The sequence below is a fragment of the Equus quagga genome, chromosome 15, assembly GCF_021613505.1.
Source record: "Equus quagga isolate Etosha38 chromosome 15, UCLA_HA_Equagga_1.0, whole genome shotgun sequence".
NCBI lineage: Eukaryota > Metazoa > Chordata > Mammalia > Perissodactyla > Equidae > Equus > Equus quagga.
This window is the reverse complement of record NC_060281.1, coordinates 50,326,863-50,349,005: the sequence shown is the minus strand read 5'-3', so window position 1 is coordinate 50,349,005 and position 22,143 is coordinate 50,326,863. Positions and strand designations below refer to the sequence as shown.

Below are 22,143 nucleotides of genomic sequence, written 5' to 3'. Positions count from 1 at the left end.
ACATCCACGGCAAGCCATTTTTAAACACAAACACAGGGTTTGCAAATCATTTAGGGCCTTTTAGAAACTTTAGGGCTCACCCTCAAACCCAGTTAGTTTATCTGACTCTCTAACTTGGGTTCAAGATTTCTGGTTGGAGAAAATGAAATGTACCTAAAATCAATTTCCAGGCTCTCTTTCTATGTCATTCATCCGCTTTCCCAAGGGGTTCCTTCGTTTCCCTCTTGAGCAGACATTACACAGATCAGCCTGTGCAGGATGACTGGAGAGCGTGAGCTGTCAGAGGTGGGACGCTTGCTCAGCAGGTCCTCAGGGAAGTGTGCTAAGCGAGTGAACGGTCGTGCCCCTCCGCTGGTGATACTTCAGCTGCTTGCTTTGGAGTCGCCCTTTCAGGCTTTTTCAAAGTGGAACTCTCCCATCGCCAGGCTGTAGGGCACATGCTGGCTGCTCCCGGCTCTCCACACCTGAAGTTGGTCTGAGAGAATTACGCCCACCCAAGAAAAGGCGGAGGTAAGAGGTGTAGAGACAAGCTCTGATGGCATTCAGTTTCACTCTTCCCGAACTTTGATCAGGTAAGCCAAAACAAGCAAATCCCTTTTTGCCCAACCCGGTCTGATGTGGATTTCTACCACGTGCAACCTGAATCCTCAGCTATTTCTACAAACTCATGTATAAACCTCGTTTCCCCTCAGACAAGTAGTTAAAATATTTTACACAAGCATGCTAAAAGAATTGTTTTGGATTATAAAAATTTATTTCGTAAATCAAATAATTACATTCAAATATTATCTTCTGTGTAAATCCAAATTTTTAAGTATTAGATTTTCTTGTAATACACCAGTGTTATCACATACAAATGGAGGGAGTAACAGTTGAAATACAGTGTATGCAGTTGTTCTAATTTTTCATGTTCCATTGGAATGATTAGAAAAGTGTATTAGTCAAATAGAATTAAGTACTTTTATTTTAGACAAAAATATGATACCTACTCTATCATAAAAAACATGTCATTGAATATTTGCTTAAGTAATAAAAGGGTTAAGAAATGACTTGGTTTATTATCAGAGGAACATAAAAGTGTAAATCTGTAGAAAGATACATATTTTCCAAATAAAATTCCAATAAAAGGCTATCTCAAACATTTTATATACATAAAGAATAAATTATGTCTGGTTAACATGTTTTTTGCTTTAGGGTCAGAAAAGCCACAACAAATTTAACAAACGTATGTTAAAGCTAAGGGTTTGCAGACCTTGAGTGAGTCCTGCAGTACCGTCTATACGGTATTTACTCAGAGATGACGCCAACCACATCAACACAGGAGAGCAGGGGAGAGGAACAGAGACGCTTGCCGGGGCTGGCCCGGTTGCTTAACAGGCACAGAGGCTGGAAGGGAGGAGACTAGGACATGAGGGAAGTTCATGTCACTAAGTACAGCTACAAGGGGGCAAGCAGAAGCCGAGCCGATGACCCAGGCAGGGACGTGCTCGCTGAGGCTCAGGGTTTTCTTTTTCAAGTGTTTCAGAGACAAATTCAAGCAAGATGTCTGGTTTGAGTCAAGCCTTTCTTCTTGAACTTGTGACTTCTCAACAGAGGCACTTGGCACACTTAAGGGAAAAAATGAATCCATTCCGATTGAGTCTTGTTAGATACTAAACTAGAAATCCAGCTGAAGGAGGGAGGCAAGCACACAAATCAAAATCCATTTCCTGTGAAGAACCATACATGCCAACAAGTTTTGCTTATTTATGGAGAAGGAAAGGACTGGAATTAGAGTTTAGGCTCTTGAGGGCAGAGGAAGGGAGAGGAAAGGAATGCAGAGGGGCCCTCGAAGAATGGAGAGATTAGCGTGTGAGAAAGAAACACAGAGAGGCTGTGTATCTGACGTCTGCTTTGGTGCCTGTGTCTAGGGGGGCACGTCTTCAGGGTCTAGCTATGGTTCACTTCCCTTGTGCCAGACATAGGCTATCTGAAGTTCTGCCAGGCACCTCTCCCTTCTGAGTGCTAATGCCTCATTTCCTAAAGTGACGGGAGTCCTTCTAAGCCAGGACGCTGTCATCCTGTCTGGTCACAGCACGCTCACACTGTTCAGGCGGCTGGGCCAGCAGGGGGAAGGTGCACTTGTATTTTTAGCTCATATGCTTCTCAAATAGAAAACATTTGACTAAATAAAGGGAACACAGTCCTGAGCCCTCCCATCCTCCATACATGCGTGCAATCCACACCATCAAAAGGAGAGTTCATTGTTCCCAAGGCCAAAAAAGAAAAAAGGCTATTCTGTACTGGGAAGAACTCTACAGCAAAAGCAAGGGCCCAAATTAAGTGACAGCCTGGTGCAGCCCACAATCACCAGGAGGAATGTCATTTGGCATACTTTCAGCAGAGGAAAGAATGTCACCCCGCTGAATGTTATTTAAAAAATATTTTATCAGGAAGTAAGTTCACTTCACTTTGCTTTGCAACTTAATTGCATATGGTACTTTCTCCTCTTGGAGATTCTTTATTGGATTTACCCTTGGTTGGAACATGGACAGTGGGTAAATTATTCTACCAGTTTGATCAAGAAGTCTCTATGTGGTTTCTCCACTGTACCAGATTATGTGCACATGGGTGCATGCAGAGAAAGACTGAAAAGGGCCACCAATGTCATCACTGCTTATTTTCTTCCAGGTGCCAGTTATTCAAATAAGGTACAAATGTGCTTCCCCAAAATAACCCCAGTTGTGCCCAGGAATTTACTTGTTTTAAATATAGAGGTAAGGTAGGTATGAGAATGCCTTTACCAACCAAAGAAGCCAACTTAGATTATTAGGACGATAACCTGGCATGACAGTTCTCTAAGCCTATGACCTGAGCCTGTAAGGGGCAAAGACACAAGTTTCATTAAAGACCCAACTTTCATTTCCAAAAACCTTACACACTACCTAGATATCTAGATATCACTAGAGAGGGGAAACTGAGTGCCTCCCTTGTATAAAAAGCAGGTGAACATCAGAAGGAAGCAGACCCTGTCCCCAGACTGGCGAAGAGCTCCACGCCAAGAGTTAGCAAGTTTCTAGGCAAATAATGCCACACGTGGAGCATTATTAGAGCTCTCAGATCACAAGGGAGAAGAACAGGGATGAAGCAAGAGGCAGGGAGGGAAATCCAGCATCTAAGAGGTGAGAGAGAGTTCCCATCACAATTACAACACTTCATTAGGCAACAAGATTTTCTAGCTTGAGGGCACATACAAATAACCATAACGATAACTTACTAAGATAATGGAAATTAAAAGAAAAAAATCTCCTTTGGGTGTAAAGTACAGCTGTGTCATTAACATATCAATCAACTCCAGTCAAAACACAATACAGTCATGCATCGCTTAACTTAACGGGCACCGTCTGAGAAATGCGTTGTTAGGGGATTTCCTCGCTGTGCGACAATCATAGCGTGCACTTAAACAAGCCTACATGGTATAATCCACTACACACCTAGGCTATATGGCACCAATCTTATGGGGCCGCTGTCGTATATGCAGTCTGTCGGCGCATGAGTGTACTCTAACACGGGCTGGCTGATGTTATGGACTGGGTCACTAGATAAAGAGGATTTGGTATTCTTGCTTTGCTGTCAATGATTCTTAGTAAAGACATTGTGCCTTTTAATGGAGACCCCAAATCCTGTGTGACAAAAGATTTGAAAGTGTCGAGAATTATACAAATATTTACTGTTGGTACGCCCCACAGGTGAGAGCAAGTTCACTGGTCCAGCTGAGTGGTCTCCCGGCTTTGCCCACCACCACTCAGCGTTACAAAGTCAACCCAACAGAAAAGATGGAGGAGCCGTTATGACATTCCTGACTTCTTTGCTCTGGTTCTATGTCCATAATTTGCATAAAATAAATAACATGCATTTATCAAAATCAAGGTTAAAATTTGAAATGAGAAAAAAAAAAAAAGCACAACAATGTGGAATTCTTAAGGCCAAACAATAGAGACTTCCTTAAATACACGCTTTATTATATCCACAGGCGATAAAATCCCAGAGCTACTGTCAGGCACGTGAATACAGAGCCTGTAAGAACAAAATAATTGAGCACAGTATTAGTTCTATTAACAGTTACTTGAGGGGACATTTTTTTTTATTAAGAACACATACAGACACTTATCCAGCAAGAAAACGAAAACAACAAAAAACCCAAGAAACAGACTGCTCACTGATGTCCCACATCCCATGAATCATCTGCCTATTAAGAAACCCCACACCCTGAAATCATCATCTTCAGAGTACAAATGTATCCAAATTTCAAGAAAACCTTTCATAAAAGTTTAGAATCACAAAAATTCTGTGGTCACTAAGCATACGTATAGGTACTATACAGGGACACATTCTTTAACTTTATGAGCAAAATTTCACTTCTAAATACTATTACGACTTTAAAACACTGATTAATCCAAAATGTTAAATTTGAGTTACAATCATGGCTAAGTGATTTTCTTTTATTTGTACATGAGATTCTCTCTTTTGGCTCAAAAATTACAAAAGCGAATTAACTCCTTATAAGGAGTGTCACCAACTGAAGCAGAAAGATCACAACACAGAAAAGCCCTTCATTCTAATATTCCCTGTCTTGAATTTCACTTAAAAAAAATCCAAATAACTACAGTTCAATGACAGCATCTTGTCAAATTTAAGATTTCATCGATTGTCAAGTACATCACTTTATTTCCTACTAAGAAAGAAAAAAAATGCCAATTATAGTATGATAACTCCATCTATTGGAAACTGTACGATGCCTTCCAATTTCAGAGATGTTAAAACATGAAAAAAAAATGTCTTAGAATCAACGAAATGCAATATCTGTCTTTGACTTATTTTCTAAATTTTATTTATTTTATTTTCAGCTTGTTTTGACTAACAAGATACAAAACAGCTTACCTGCTAAATATTTAATATTATCGAGCTTGTGCGACTCGAGCATGGTTTTAAGGCCAGCAACCTCAGTGTCTATCTTCCTGTCTGTCTGGGTGACGGCCCGGTCTTGCTGGGCATGCTTTTAAAAACAAGAGATTCACAGCATTAAACCACTTTGGACACCAGCCCCTCTGCTCCGTCAGTCCTAGAGTTCCTTCCCAACAGGGCGCAGTCAAGGGGAAATTTGGGGTAGAATTGAGGAGAACTCGGGCCTTCGTCTTTGCTCTACTATCCCCTTGCTATGTGGCACTGGTCAGGGCCTTGACTGTCTGTAGGCCTGTTTCCTTCTGTCTGAAAATAGGGGAAAAAAATACCCTTGGCTCTGCCTTCACACAGGCTATTTAGAGAATAAAATGTGATAACCTATGTAAAAAAAGCTTTTGTAAATTACAGATTGCTCTACAAATAAGGTTAATATCACAAAGCCAGTCTATTCTCAGTGACAACGAATGTGTCTCGTCCTTCTAAATTCCTCCTAGAGAACACAAAAAAATGCCTTAAAAAAAAAAAAATGGATCTTAGATAATCTAAAAGCAACAGAGCTTCCCCTGGCACTATTTCTCTTCACATTTTTTAAAGCTTTCTTCTTTTATAGTGCAAACATGAAGTGTTTTATTATCAGGAGGCTTGACTATACCAACGGCCTACTTGTCTTCTTTCCCAAATATAATAGTTAAACAAAATACACAGTTAATCCCCCAAAGGGTGGTGGGTTTGGCTGATGTCATAAAGGGGCTCTAATATTTCCTTAATGCAAAAAACACTGGAAATACTTCAATAAAAATCCTAGGGCAAGTAAGTAGTTCCCTATGGCTGACAATTCAGGTAACGAGTAAGGAAATAAATGCCTGATGAGGAGAAAAGTGTTCCAAAATTCTCTCATGGAAGTCTCTTGTAGGTTTCAGAGGCCCCAGGTAATAAAGGAGAGAAAAGAAGTAACGCATGCCATAAGTTGAAAATATAATAAAAATCTCCTTTCCTTATCATTATTCAATTACTGAGACTTAAACTTTCAAAAAGATAATCAAGTACTGAGGCTGGCCCGGTGGCACAGCGGTTAAGTTCCCACGTTCCACTTTGGCGGCCTGGGGTTTGCCGGTTTGGATCCCAGGTGTGGACATGGCAGCACTTGGCAAGCCATGCTGTGGCAGGTGTCCCACATATAAAGTGGAGGAAGATGAGCATGGATGTGAGCTCAGGGTCAGTCTTCCTCAGCAAAAAAGAGGAGGATTGGCAGCAGATGTTAGCTCCGGGCTAATCTTCCTCAAAAAAAAAAAAAGAGATAATCAAGTATTTTGTTAAGTGCAAAAAATCCTATGATACTCCACTTCTGAGTATATACCCCAAAGAAGTGAAAACAGGGACTCCAACAGATATTCGTATGCTCGTGTTCATAGCAGAATTATTCACAATGGCCACAAGGGGGAAGCAACCCAAGCGTCCGTTGACAGGATAATCAAAATGTGGTATATACACTCAATGGAATATTAGTCAGTTTTAAAAAGGAAGGAAATTTCAGCATATGCTACTACATGGATGGACCTTGAGGACATTATACTAAGTGAAATAAGCCAGTCACAGAAGGCCAAATACCTAGAACAGTCAAATTCATAGAGACAGAAAGTAGAACGGTAGTGGCCAGGGGCTGGGGGGAAGAGGGAACGGAAAATTAGGGTTTAATGGGTGGAATTTCAGTTCTGCAAGCTGAAAAGAGTTCTGTGGATGGATGGTGGTGATGCTTGCATAATAATGTAAATGCACTTGACACCACTGAACTGTACACTTAAAAATGGTTAAGATGGTCATTTTTTTTTTCCTGCGCTAACTCCCCAAATCCCCCCTGTACATAGTTGTATATCTTAGTTGCAGGTCCTTCTAGTTGTGGCATGTGGGATGCCACCTCACCATGGCCTGATGAGCGGTGCCATGTCCGCGCCCAGGATCCGAACCATTGAAATCCTGGGCCACTGCAGTGGAGCATGCGAACTTAACCACTCGGCCACGGGGCCAGCCCCAAGATAGTCATTTTTATGTGTATTTTACCACGATTAAAAAAAAAAAATCCTATGACAGTAAACCTGTATCTATCTTCCTATAACACATCATTACTAACAACAGTAACCATGCATGGAATGAAGCAAAGATGAATAAAATGACCAAGAAAAGTCGGTCTCATTTCTTACCAATGCCACCATTTCTGTCCTCATTTCTAGCAGCTTCCTTTCGTTCAATGAATACTGAAACAAACATGTAGCATAGGTCAGATTCTGATTTACTTCTTTCTCTTGCATCCTCCTCCGGTGCCTTACATGTTCTGGTCCCAGCACTTCCAAGAATATGTCACACTAGACATCACCTTTGGGAGAAAGCAGCCTACTTGCCCTCTCCTTCAGACCTGTTTTGAGGTTTCTTATTTATCTTCACTCATCGCTCTAATATCTGGATTCCCTTTTGTCATCCTTCACTCTCTCTGCTGTTTTTCTCTTTTCGTCTCTTCACTGTGATGTCTCTAGGTCTCTCCCTCTATTATAATATGATAACCTGGGACCGATTTAGATGGATGCTGAGTTGTATGCTTTTTGACTTTCAGAGGGTTGAAAAAAGTGGGGAATAATTTAAATTAGGAGCTCTCCCATCATAACTATGAACAAAACTGGTCACTACTTGACGCTTAGAGAAAAGACCCGAAAGACATAAAGTTGGGAAAAAAATAGTTTCAAGGAATATTACTCTGTGACATACATGTTGCCTTGTGATTATAAAACACAATGTAAATACATAGATACAAGTATACTAAACCAACACATGTTGCTTTAATTAAGAAAAAAAAAAAACCCACTTGGGCAGAGTCACAATCCAATGTTCCTAGAGGAATGGACTAATTCCACCCAGAATCAAAATGGTATCTTGACTTTGGCTATTAATGTCTGTGCATAGATTTAGCACAATTTTGTTGACCTTGAGACCAAGATCAGACACATCTCCTTAGCAGCGGGCAATAGGATTTAATCAAACAAATGCAAATCGATAAGTGAAAAATTAAAAATTCTTCACTAAATTAGCATTGTTATAGGGGAAATAATTAATGCTTTTGAAGTATCTAGAAACTTTCTAGCTATAAAATGTTCCCCTGGGACTACCAGAGGCATAGAGTATAAAAACAGCATTGCTTAGAAGTAAAAAAAGAAGAGAAAACCCCCAAACCTTAAACTAAAGACTAGTCACAGGACAACAAATGCTTGCCTCCATCTTTCAAACGTCAGGGTTTCAGACCAGGAGAGAGCTATACATCAGATCACCACCAGAGGGGAGGGGGAGCTGGATTTCTGCACACCTGTATACTCGTCTCCACTAAGTAGCTGCTGGCTCAGCCACAAGAGAAAAGAGAAGCCTAAATCTTGACATTACCGTGATTTTTAGGACATCTATGTGGCTCTTCCTCTCTGCACCAAAAAGCAGTTTTTAGACCATATTGCCTTTGAAACTGGCTATAAACATCACCAGTTAATTTAATTGAAACAATATTTAACTTCATTAAATAAGGGAATGAGAGGGTCAATAACACATCTTCATCAATGCACATTAAATACATGTTAATTAAATACACGCATAACAATATACTACTGTGCTGTACTCAGAGTAATCTAAACTTAATTACCAAGAACAACTCAGCTACGTTAGTAAATCACATAAATTCACTGGCTTTAATCCATGTTAACATCCCATATTTCCCGGTCTCCTAGATATATTTCTAGTTGTTATTTATATGCATCATCTTTGAAAAAGCAAGGGCAGCAGAGCTGTATTTCCAGCTTTCTTGGGTCCTGTGCACAATCCCACAAATTGTCCAGATACAGAGCCTTCAGCTTAATTACTTACAACCTACGTTTTGTGGTATCTTTTTGGTAACAAACATATACCACTACTTTTCCTAAGTGAAAACTTCAGTTTAACCTAACTTAAAGAATCTCTGACAATTTACATTTCAAAAAAATGAAAGTCATTAAGATTTCTCTATTAAAAAAAAGACTATGAAAATATTTTTAATCTTGAATTTCAGTGTAGAATTTAATATAATTTAAATCAATAATTTAATATTATATATTATATTATATAATATATATTATATAATATTATATATAATCAACAACTTTTGCAAAATCAGGACGTGTGGAGGTTTAAGTCAGTATTAAGCAGATCAAGACTGAGTTTAATTTATTAATGTCTAAGGGACGTAAATTTAGTATCTCTGAAACAAACAAAAAAACATTCAAACTTGATTTGACTAAGATGTTCATTTTAAGCTACTTTCGAAAGTGTCAAATTTAAACCCTGATCCAAAATATAATTAAAATAAAGAAAAAACTGTGTCTAACAATGATATACAGGTAAATATTTAACAGTACTTGTTAAGTGAATAGAAACTTAGACCTGACCAAGCATTCTGGCCTGCAAGGAAATGAATTCATACTCTATTTTTAATAAAGGAACATACCAATTCTTTTACTCTGCTCTTTTCCAGATTGAAGTCTAATTTGGTATCTGTTCGGACTTTGACCACTTCATCCTAGTAGGACGGCAAAGAACAAAGAAAGAAAAAATCCAAAGTAAGAAATCCAAACCCTCTGAGGACGTGAAGCCTGAACTGCAGCCTCCATGGCTCCTGTCCTAAGGGGGCCAGGCAGGGAGGGGCGGGGCCATGTGGGAAGGGGCGGGGCCAGGGGCTCATACAGAAATGGGGCTAGGACTTAGGAGGTTGGGAGACTCTGGTCAAGCCACGTCTATCCTGGGACCTCCCAGTCACACATACAAATAATCCATTTTATGCTTAAGAGTGGGTTATTGTTGCTTTTAACCTCAAGACTCCCAATATAACCTCCTTCTGGAATTTATGAATAAAGCTGTTCCTTGGACAACACTGGAAGCAGAGATGGACCCAAAGAAGTAAAATATTAAATTCTGGTATAAATAAAGCCTTCTTTTTGACATTCATCAAAACTTTTTCTTTTTTAACATCTATGCCTTTTCCACTTAAAAAAAAATCAAACAGCTGGCATGGTAAGCATTTTAAAATCACATGTAAATCTCTAAAGCCAGTCTCCTCTAAGATAACCTAAGGGTTCCATGTGGCTACTTCAGAAAAATATTTATTTAAAAATGAGTAATTCCTCTTAGAACACAATTTTATTAATGAATCTGGTTATAGACATCAGTAACATATTCACTGGCTGTATTCTTTTCTGAGGAAGATTCACCCTGAGCTAACATCCACTGCCAATCTTCCTTTCTGTATGTGAGCCACCACCACAGCATGGCCACTGACAGATGAGCAGTGTAGGTCTGTGCCCAGGAACCAAACCCAGGCCGCCAAAGTGGACGGAGCACGTCAAACTTAACCACTAGGCCACCAGGACTGGCCCTCACTAGCTGTATTCTTAGCTAAATCCTCCGATGGGTACTTTTGAGACATATTACACAAATATTTAACATAGAATTAAGTGTTTAGGGGCCAGCCCAGTGGGACACCGGTTAAGTGCGCACATTCTGCTTCGGCAGCCCAGGGTTCACCGGTTTGGATCCTGGGTGCGGACATGGCACCACGTGGCAAGCTACGCTGTGGCAGGCATCCCACATACAAAGTAGAGGAAGATGGGCACGGATGTTAGCTCAGGGCCAGTCTTCCTCAGCAAAAAGAAGAGGACTGGCAGATGTTAGCTCAGGGCTAATCTTCCTCAGAAAAAACAAAAAAGAATTAAGTGTTTAAGAACATATAAAGTATTTCTGACATTACATTTATTACTAAGCTCATGTAATTACAAACAAACAGGAATGAGGCTCTTACCATCATTTGTTGTTTTAACCGATGCAGTTCAAGTTTTATTTTCTAAAAATACATTAAATAGAAACAAGTCAAGGATGTGTTTCGAAGGTTAGAAGAGAAACACAAAAGTTGGTAATAAACAAATATTAGAACATGTATTTATGCACAAGTTGTTCAGATTCTTTCTTCATTCAACACAAGCTTGCCTACATTCAGAACACAGCATTAACTGAACAGTCTCAGTACCAGAAATGATTATTTCTCACGCGGGATGCAACAATTGTTTTTAACATGCACATTTGTCTTCAGAGGCTATGCTTTCTTTAATACCGCCTTCAGTTTTTCTTTTAACTAATTCTGCCCCGAAATAGCACACTTCAAGGACAATTTTGAGTTTCAAACTTAACCATTTTCTAGCCAAAGGAGGAGTCTTTGGCTAGAAGGTTTCTTATAAGACTAGATCAACAGATAATAAATGAACTTCTTTTATGGGACTTTAAATAGGACTGAAAACAAAAGTGCAAAGATAGCATTATTTAAATGTGATCCCATATGCCACACTTTAAGAAACTAAGGGATATTTTATAGCAGCATTTCTTCATCATAACCGAAACTAGAAACAATTCCAATACACATCACAGTAGAATAATGTGGCATATTCACATAATACTGTAGACAAGGAAAAAGAATGATCTACCACTGAAAGACACGCTATGTCTCCATCAGATGAAGTTCCAGAATAGGCAAAACTAGTCAACAGCAATATAAGCCAAGATAGCAGCTTCCTCTGTGGGAGGAGTGACTTCTGGGGTGCTGGTAATGTTCCACTTCTTCATCTGACTGGTAGTGTACGCTTTGTGAAAACGCATCGAGATGTACACTTGTGCACTTTTGCGTCTGTATATTATATCTCAATGTCTTAACATAAAGCATTTTATAAGCATGAGTGGCTCTGTAGTTTTACCTCATTTTCTGCTCGGAGGGCTGAAAATTCACTCTTCTCCAAAATAATCATATCTTTCTTCACATTAGCGATCTGAGACATTATTTGCTGAAGAGTGATCTCCTAGGAAGAGAAAACACATAGAACCTAGGCCAGTCTGGAAAGTCCACCTTCCACTGTCTCAACCTGCTTCATCTTAATGAGAAACTAGAAGGTGGACAGGAGAAAAGAGGTCCAGCCATCCTCTCTTCCAAAAGGAGTAAAGGAAAAGAATAAAAACTCAAGTCCAGCATCGTCATCAGGTGAATTACAGCAAAAAGGGTGGCAGTCTGAGGACCAGCAGCTCAAGAACACACTGCTGTAATTCTGGCCACTTCTCCATTTAGTAAAGGATGGTTGACTGGAACAGTCAGGTTTCAATCACAGGGAGTTTTCAAGTTTAATGATTCTGTAATAGTTAAATAGCTTTGAATAAATTTATTTTTCGCCACTATAATCATTTGCCTCTCAACTATGGTTAAAATTACTATATGCTTTTCAATAGAATATTATCAAAAAATATATATTACAAATAACATTCCACCTTTAGATTTCAAATCTGCTAACGTGCCCCGAACCAAGCTGACCTGCTGCATCTTGGTGACCATATCTTTGTAGACGATACTCATGTTGGCTTCCACGATCTTGACCAGTGCAGACACAATGATTTCCGCTTGCTGAGTAGTAAACCCTAAGCAAACACAAAGACAATCACACTCGGGAGACTGTTGTCAGGAAAAAGAAATCCTCCATAGAAAGGGAGGAAATGCAAGGTGACACATTCCTGTGAATGTCCGAATTCAGAAGCAGGTGCAAAGCCCAGTGTGGCAGGAGGGCGAGGAGGCCAGAGTCATAGGCAATGATGTGTCTGTCACTCTGGAAAGTACGACACATCTGAGTCTGTTTCCTCATGTAAAACGACTGATCCCAAACGCCCGTCTCACCTGTCAAAAATCAAGTTTTCAGAGAATGTCTAATGACATAGCACATGCCTGCCATGTCAGTGAAAAATGATGTCAAGTGAAAAAAAGCAGGACTCAAAATTATAGAGACAATTTATTGCTTTTGTAATTTAATACAGATTCTGGGTAATTTTTATTTTCTTCTGTATCTAAATTTTCTACAATGAACATGACTTCCTAATTTTAAAATGTATATGTTAGTGAAAAATAATTTACTTAAGTAGGAAAGCTCAATTTTATATCCAGCATAAATCAGCCAAATCACTGGCTAAATAAAAATAAACAGCAATTCAGCTGTTAGTTAATTTATTTCATGTTAAAAGACAAAATAAGTTCTTTCATTTTTCTTCCACAACTCTCTTCAGTCACTAGTGAGGGGGACCCAAACTGGAAAAAATATATTCTTTGGTACTCAATAAATGATGCTGTACTGAAATATATCAAGATTCAACTCAGCACTGTTACTGTTTTTAATAATTTTAGATGGTAACTTGTATTTTCATTGTAAATTCTAATAGAATGCTTCAAAACAAATCCTTGGAAAGTAATTCTTTCTATAAAATACTTGTATCTATAAGAACTTCAGAAGAGTCTATTGATTCTTGTAATTAATTAATGGCACGTTTGTTTGAATACAGTTATAACTGATACAATTTGAATGAGATTAAGCATGGGACTATAATTTTAAAAAACCAAAGATACAGATTTAAAAGAGACAAAAAAGGCCTCTGAAGATCTACTCCCTTCACTTTATTCAAAATCTTTTAATTTTTAAGGTGTGGGTCATGCACATCTAGAAAAATCACCCAAAAAGTTACCTACCAAAATGTTAACAGTGTTTAGCTCTGGGGGTGGGATTCAGAATAGTTTCTTTTGTTTCTCTTCTGTCTTCCTAATTTTTTGAAAATGAACATGACTTTTACAATTTTTAAAACTTTACTAAGAAGAGTTCATAGTTAAACACAATTAAGTTTGGCAATTATGAAGAAAAGAAAAATAGAGACCGAAAGGGAACTTATGCTCATAATAAAACAAACTCTAAAGGCTTATAATCTATAACCACCTGTGGGAGGAGAAAGGGATAAGAAAAACAGAAGTTAAGCCTGAAAAGCTACTGGGTTACCAGATACAAATTAATTTTTTGTAGCAATGAGAGAGCAAGACACAATCAGGGTTAGTGAGATTATAGACATATAGGAAGTTTTGTTAAGCAGCAGACACAGCGCTGGAGAAAAAAAGGATAGAGGACAGAACATTCCTTGAAGGGTCCTTCCTGGCCTTATCCTAGCCCAGTCCTCTTAGACATCCATCATTCATCTAAGTGCCCTCACACTCTACACTTCAGTGGGTCCTCACATCACTGGCTCTTGAAATACGCAAGTACTCACGGGTCAGGGTTTGGAATCAAGAAAAGCAAAAAGTACATACATCAAAAAATCATATTTTAAACATTAAACATCTACAATTTTTATTTGTCATAAATAAATAAACTTTTAAAGAGAGGGAAGGGAAATAAACTGCACCTCTTGATGGGAGGAAGGAAGGCCATCCTGAGTCCACTGCAGCTACCTCACCACTGTCACACATAACCAAACTAACGATGCTCCCTTAATATCATCTAACACCTAGTCTGTGTTGAAATGCCCCCCATCTCTAGTTTGTCTTTTTACAACTGGTTACTTCGAATACAAGAACACAATGTCCATAAAAAAAAAAAAAAAAACAGAAAGAAAAAGAAAAGCAGGAGGACTTCTGCTTATCAAGATAATTTTAGATGCCTCTCTTTTCACTTCCACTTTTCTTTCTTAAATTCTGAGCTGAAAGACGTTTTGGTGAAAAAGGCCTACTGTTTCAAGTTTGAAAAGAGAAGCTGTAAAAATTATAATACAGCATTTGACGGTTTTTTCAAAGTGCATTCAAATACACTATGTCATTTAATACACAAAAGGATGTCTGGAATTTATATTATGCCCATGCAACCAACGAGGAAACAGAAGCTGAGAGGGGAGGAAGGCCCGCCTAGGCTATGCAGCTAGAGCCTGGCAGAGCTTGAGTCCAGAGCTTCTAACTGCCCCACACGAGCACAGAATTCATTCCACCACCTGCCCTTGGGCACGTGAAGTGTGCCTACGGGGGGTAGCTCTTCACGTGTGGACATGCGCAACTGGACAGATAACTATATCATGAAGTAAAAACACATACATTTATTTCAAATGTACAAGCTATGATATGTGAGATTCTGATTTTGAGAATGTGTCACACTATAATTGGTGTATTTGTCTAGATAAGAATTTCAGAATATATATACTAAGTGTACTTTCAATAAACGTCCTTTCTATCAGAGCAATCTTTTACATTCACTAACTCAACAGCGATAAGGGAAATGCTAGTCTGAACTTGAAAAAAGAAAAGAACACAATAAGTTGAAGTTATCAATAATTGGTGCTCAGCAACATTTTAATTTCATAAAAACTTATAAAAGACACAAGACGCACAGTAATAAAACCATCACTTGTGTGCTGCAGACAGTTGTCATAGGAACCATTCCTGAGTTTTGCTATAGACCCGTCTCTATATTTTATCTGTAAGACTATACCTCCCGAGTGATGTTATAAACATACACCTCACTTAGACAGAGAGAAAATGTATGAGGAAAGTCTCAATAGTATTGATGAAGCAGAAACGTCCTTAAACAAAACATGAGGATTTAAAAAAATGGAGATTGACTAAAACATTATGTATAGACTTCAAAGTCAAAGAGAAATATGCAAAATTAGATGAAATCCTAAGAGAAGTCATAATGCAGAGTGTGTTTCTGTGGCACTGAGGGACCAGAGAGAGGATTACCATTTTCTTCGAGGAGGCACACTAAGGCGTGGGTGTCAAAGTAGAGCTTCCTACTCCCAGAAGAGGCGAAATCTGCCCTCTTGTGGTCCAGCTGCCCGCGCCCCGCGGAGACGCTCAGCTCTAGAGCGGAAAGGACAGTCAGGTTAAAACAGACCTAATGGCAAACAAAAGCGACTCCCCACCACGAAAAAATACGGCCCACCTCAAGGACCCATCTGTTTTTTTCCAACAGCTTTCCTGAGATATAATTCAGACACCACACAACTCAACTGTTTCACGTGAACAATTCCATGGTTTTAGTATCTACAGAGCTGCGCAACCATCCCCACAATCAACATTAGAACGTTTTCATCATCCCACAAAGAAACCCTATAGCCTTTCGCCCTCATGCCCTAATCTCCCTATCCCCCATCCCCAGGCAACCACTGATCTACCGTCTGTCTCTGTTGATTTACCTACTCGGACATTTCATATGAACAGAATCATAAGGTATGTGGCATTTTGTGACTGGTTTCTTTCACTTAGTGTGATGTTTTCAAGGTTCATCCACCTTGTAATATGTGTCAGTACCTCATTTCCTTTTATTGGCTGAATAATATTGCATTGTATGAATATACCAAATTTTTTAACCTATTCATCAGTTGAAGGACACGAGTTGTTTCCACTTCTTGGCTATTATGAATAACGCTGCTATGAGCATTGGTGCATGAGTTTGTGTGTGGACATATTTTCCATTTTCTTGGGTATATACCTAGGAATGGAATTGGTCCATCACACGGCAACCCTATGTTTAACCTCATGAGGTTATGTCAGACTGTTTTCCAAAGGGGCTGCACCATTTTACATTCGCAACAGCAGTGTATGTCGGTTCCAATTTCTCCACAACCTCAACACTTGTAACTATCTTTTCTTATTATAATCATGCTGGTGGGTGTAAAGTGGAATCTTGCTGTAGTTTTTTTGCGTTTTTTTTTAAAGATTTTATTTTTTTCCTTCTTCTCCCCAAAGCCCCCGGTACATAGTTGTATATTCTTCGTTGTGGGTCCTTCTAGTTGTGGTATGTGGGACGCTGCCTCAGTGTGGTTTGATGAGCAGTGCCACGTCCGCGCCCAGGATTCGAACCAACGAAACACTGGGCAGCCCGCAGCGGAGCGTGCGAACTTAACCACTCTGCCATGGGGCCAGCCCTTATCTTGCTGTAGTTTTGATTTGCATTGCTGTGATGGTTAAGGATGTTGAGCATCTTTTCATGTGCTTATTGCCCATTTGCCCATTAAAAAAAATGGGTTATCTTTTTATTACTGAGTTGTAAGAGTTCTTTACATATTTTACGTGTAAGTTTCTTTAAAAATTTTTTTTCCCTTTTTCTCCCCAAAGCCCCCTGGTACACAGTTGTGTATTTCTATTTTTTCTTTTCTTTGAGGCAGATTAGCCCTGAGCTAACTTCTGCCAATCCTCCTCTTTTTTCTGAGGAAGACTGGCCCTGAGCTAACATCCGCGCCCATCTTCCTCTACTTTATATGTGGGACGCCTACCACAGCATGGCTTGGCAAGTGGTGCCATGTCTGCACCTGGGATCCGAACTGGCGAACCGTGGGCCGCCGAAGTGGAACGTGCGCACCTAACCGCTGTGCCATCAGGCCGGCCCCCATAGTTGTGTATTTTGAGTTGTGGGTCCCTCTAGTTGTGGCATGTGGGATGCCGCCTCATCATGGCTTGATGAGTGGTGCCATGTCCACGCCCAGGATCTGCGAAACCCTGGGCCACTGTGTGAACTTAACCACTTGGCCACAGGGCCGGCCCCTAGATCTAAATTTCTTATCATATATACAATTTGTAAATACTCTCTCCCATTCAGTGGGTTGTCTTTCACTTTCTTGATGGTACCTTTTGAAGCACAAAGTTTTTATTTAATGAAACACTAGCCTATACTATAAGGTCCTGGGCAAGGCATACAAAGCTGTCCTAATTTAGCCCACACTCACCCTTTCGGCTTTCTTTCTAGCCACTTAAGCCATTCTGTTTTCTGCACTTTTGTATCATGGGACTCCGTCCAGAAGCTTGGCTTGCTCCCCTTTCTCAACTGGTAAATTTTAAGCATCCTTTCTACTACTCTTCATTTAATTTGACAATTTCCTAAGCACGCATTATGTTCTGGGCAGGGCATTAGGCCACACTTTATGGTCCTCTCTGCCTCCTCCAGCCGGAGGAGCAGCAGCCTTTACTGCTCCCTGCTGTGTTCTCAGGCCAGCGCAGGCAGCTCTATCACAGCGTTTACTGCAGTACTTCCACATCTGTGTCATCCATTAGTCCCAGCTCCCTTAGAGCAGCCAGCCTTAGTCATTTCTGTATTGTTAGCATCTAGCAGAAGGCCAGGCATCCTGCAGGCCAGAAATGATTTTTTAAGAAAATTCAACTGTATGACTTCTAAGATCTGGATCATGAGACTGTCTAGAAAGAAAATGTGAGATCAATTCCTTTCTCCTCTTCATCTACGGTCTTCCCTTCTTACATAAATTAGGTCACTTGAACTTGATACCTCTTTTTTCATCCTTTATCTCCAGTCCTGGGACAAAAATTGGCCTCCATGAGAAGAGATCCTGAATGTCTGCCTGACACAGAACAGAGGAAGCTCAAGAAACAGTGGTGGGTGGGTGAGTGAATGAATGAATCAATGAACGAATGCACCTCTCAAGGGGCTCTCCAGAGGCCGCCCCACCCTTAGAACTGTGATGGATTGTCCCATGAGCCAGGGAGCTTGAAAACATTTGAGTCTAGAACTGGCTTGTCAAGAGTGACAGGATTATTCAAATCCCTTGTTGTCAATAACAAAATAATCATTCACGTGATTTAAAACAAAACACCCCCTCACACACATTCACACACAAAACAAAACATTCACGACTACTTTCTAAGCAAGACCTAAGGCCAATTCAGATACTGCCGACTTTCTTGTTTTCCAAAAACAACTAGAACTTATTTCAACTACAAGCTTATTTCAAAGAAATACTGCCATCTGAAAAGCGGAGGAAAGGGCAGGCCCCCTCCCACTTGGCTCTCCTACCTCTGCCAATGGGACGGGGCTGCTATCTTCCCTTCCCTCAGAGGACAGGCCTGAGAACACAACAGTACTCTGGCATTCAGAACACCTCTGACTCATTTTTCCTCCTTTATTGTGACAACAAAACAAAGTCCAAGAACTGTGAACTCCCCCTAATAACCAGGAAACAATAAACTGAGTTACGTCAAAGTGTGACATGTAATTCTCCTTTTAGTAGACTTTTGGCATACCACAAGGATATCAGAAACACACAATCACAAAAGAAGCCCAAAGTTAGCCGTGGCTAGAGGAGGAACCCAAGCACACATTTCCTGCTCATAACATGTGAAGTCTAAGGAGCCCGACTGCGACCCTCGTGCACCAAACCAGCCACTGGGCTGAAGACGCAAGCAACAGAACGCTCATCTGCTGATGCTTCATGGGCACAGATCCTTCCTTGACTCTGTGCAGGCTACGCTTCCCCGTATTTATGCATTCAGCCTCACTCTGTAAGATGGCTCTGTGAAGAATTAGATCCTCTGAGACAAATCCAACAGTAACACCTTGCTGATATGTCAGAAAACGGATGAGACAAAGCTCTCCCCTTTTGCCCATACTCTTGAGAGGAAAATAAATCACACCTTACCAGCTTGTCAAAAAAAGAGCAACGAAAGGCAAAGTACAAGAAATAAGCCCAAAGCTGCCTCTAATTCATAAGGACTGAAGGACACTGACAGACTTCCCACCCTTTGTATGTAAAGCTTCATCGTTCACTTTGTTGTTCTATCAAACATTCTCCCCCAGCCAAAGGTATTCTTAAATTTTAAATGCAACCAACTTTTCCTGGGCATTTCTGTTGAGAAAAATATTTTAAAAATAGCCATCAGTGTGGTTACTGATGGATACATACAGGCTATCCAAAGTTATATTTTTGCCAGTTTGCTAATTAAGAAAGATTACCCCAAATGATATTTTTATCAATTTGTTATCTAGTATGTTGAGCCTGTTTAGATTTCCCTAATCTCATGCAGGGCCCTGACTGCCCACCGCCCCGTCAAGTATTTAATCAAATGCCACCTTCTCAATGAAACCGATTCTGATGACCCTATTTAAATTCGTAACTGGAGGCCCACCCCACTTCCTAACCCTAACCCCTTCTAGTTTTTCCTACAGGATTTATCAGATTACGTAAATATATCATATACATATGTAAAATATATATGCATACACAAATTGTGTGTGTATATATATACATCATTTCCTCTGCTAGAATTAAGCTCCAAGGAGGAAACGATATTGCCGACTGATCCATCCCAAGTACCTAGAAAAGTGCCACGCACAGAGTAGGAGCCAGTGCTTAAAGGAGGAATTAATGAGCCCATTAGAGTTTGAAATTAAACTGTGAAACAATCCCTTCGTTTCCAGGAGCTTTGCTCCTCAAACCTGCAAGCGTCCGCACACCCCTTCACCGGAATCGCGACAAGCTGGGCACCTGAACAACCATTAACCTGGGCGCAGGCTCCCACGCGGCAGCGCCACCCAGGGGCGCGCCCCATCCCTCTCCCGGCACGCCTGGCCCGCCCGGCATCCCCCGAAAGTATTGCGCCCTGCACCTTGGACCCGGATTCCGAGTCCTTCGGACCTTCTCGGCTGACGAAGCCCAGGCTCCGAGGCCCAGAAGGGCGGGACCAGACAGACCTTCGTCCCCACGCCCCCGGAGGAGCCTGGTGACCTCGGCTGACCCGTCGCCCTCTGGGTCGCCGGGCCTTCCCCACCCTGGAGGTCAAAGCCGAGCTCCTCGGGCCCGCCGCTCACCTCTCCGGAAGGCAGCGAGGCCGGCCGCCGGACCGCGGCGCAGGCGGAGGGCACCGGCGGCCCCGGGGACGCGCGGCCCGAGGCTCGACGGGCAGCTCCCCACGCCGCCGCGCCGGGCCGGGGGAGCGTAGGGCGCGGCGCACGAGCGCTCCCAGTCCGCGAGCGGCCGGCGCGGGGCGGCGGCGGCCAGGCGCGGGGCGGGCACGAGCAGGAGCAGGAGCAGCGGAGAGGCGCGGGCCCCCGGGGCGCGGGAACGCAGCGCCCCCAGCCCCCCGGGCGGTGCGGCCAGCGCCGGGACCCCGCGGCCCGCCGGGCTTCCGCAGCGGCGGGCGGGCAGGAAGAGCAGGAGCCGCCGGCGGCCGGGCGAGCGCTTCGGCCTGCTGCCCGCCACGGAGCCGCAGTCCATCCCCTGGGCGCTCACCGGCCTGAGCGCGCGCTCATGGTGGCCCGGCGCGGCGCCGCTCCCGCGCGGCCGGGTCCTGAGTCCCCGGCAGTAGCAGCGAGCGTGGGCGCGGCGCCAGGCCCGCCCTTTCCTGCCCGCGGAACAGGCTCCGGGCGCGCGCCAGGCGCGGGGCGGGGCTCGTCTCCAGGACGCCGCGGGAGAGGCGAGACCCCGCCCCGCCGGGCGGGCGAATGTGAGGACCGCGGGGAGGTTGCTGGCGCTCCCGGAACTGGAATGAGCTCGCTCTGCCACGATTTGCATTTTGATGACACTGAGGTCCTTAGAAAGAAATTAACTACCCCGGCGCCCGCAGAGTCGGGTGAAAAGTCCCTGCGCCACCAGGCTGCCCTAGATTTTACTAACTAGCTTCGTCCGAAGTCCCCCAAATTGTGGGGGGCCGGGGTGCGTTTTAAGGAATTATGAACAGGGCCGAGGAAACAGCGCTTACATCGTCAATACATTTAAAGGCTACGCTTTCAGAGCTTTTGTTCCCAGATTAGTGCACCATAGAAATGAGAAAGTCTCAATCGGGGAATTTAAAACGTGGGGCATGAATGTTAAATGAGACCTACCGGTATAACAAAAGGATATCTTTGAACCTACTGCTGTTCAGTGAACTTTCTGAATGCCTGTTGCACCTATGTCAGTTACTGGTCCATCGGGTGAACCCAGTAGATGTTCCTTGAATGAAGGAATGAAATGCACTAGGCGCCAGGCTAGGAGTTACAAAGAAAAGTGAGATTGTTCTTGTCCTCCAGGAATTGTTTTCCTATGCCCCCATGTGTGTACACGTACGTGATGTAGGAAGAATGTGCTAGGAGCCGTAAGAGAGCTACAAAATGCTGGTGGAGCAGAGGGTGCATATGATTGTGGTAGAGATGTAAGTGGCTATCAAAATACTAAGAATTAAAAATATTAAGGTGCAAGTAGACACTTTCATAAAAGCTTAGTGGGAGTTAAACCTTCTAGAACTGTTAGGGAAAGGAATTTAGCAGTATGTATCAACAGTCTTATGTTTGTAAAGTCTGCTCAAGTCACCCCACTCTAAAAATGTAACCTAGGAGAATAATCCAAAATATTAAAAATCTATTAGGTTGGACCCTATGAACTGTCATTTTTTAAGTCAGAATGTTGAATATGGGTAATAACATATGCAAAAAGATATTCACTGTATCATAAGTTATGATTGTGAAAAGTGGAAAAAAACTAATGTCCAACATTAGAGGACTGGTTAAGGAAACTATGGCGCAAGCTTTATTTAATGCTAGCCCTTTGTCA

At 41.8% G+C, this 22,143-nt stretch overlaps 1 protein-coding gene across 1 annotated transcript; it reads right to left on the bottom strand.

Moving 5' to 3' along the window:
* Nucleotides 1-732: 732 nt before the first annotated feature.
* On the bottom strand, nucleotides 733-21,899 carry MCUR1 (mitochondrial calcium uniporter regulator 1). Its single transcript, XM_046640195.1, has 9 exons — nucleotides 20,424-21,899; nucleotides 15,569-15,688; nucleotides 12,347-12,450; nucleotides 11,742-11,843; nucleotides 10,799-10,840; nucleotides 9,452-9,523; nucleotides 7,140-7,193; nucleotides 4,921-5,035; nucleotides 733-4,056 (listed from the first exon to the last, which is right to left on the bottom strand). Exons 1-9 carry the CDS (start codon nucleotides 21,124-21,126, stop codon nucleotides 4,001-4,003), a joined length of 1,368 nt encoding a protein of 455 aa, XP_046496151.1. The 5' UTR covers nucleotides 21,127-21,899; the 3' UTR covers nucleotides 733-4,000.
* Nucleotides 21,900-22,143: the final 244 nt, after the last annotated feature.

Excerpts from the sequence above, each read along its gene's own strand:
- MCUR1 (XM_046640195.1), bottom strand. The coding sequence starts at position 21,126 with ATGCAAATCGTGGCAGAGCGAGCTCATTCCAGTTCCGGGAGCGCCAGC. Across the intron at positions 15,689-20,423 it reads CCTCGCTGCCTTCCGGAGAG|AGCTGAGCGTCTCCGCGGGG; the intron begins GTGAGCGGCGGG and ends TTTCCGCTCTAG. Across the intron at positions 11,844-12,346 it reads TGGTCACCAAGATGCAGCAG|GAGATCACTCTTCAGCAAAT; the intron begins GTCAGCTTGGTT and ends TTCTCTTCCTAG.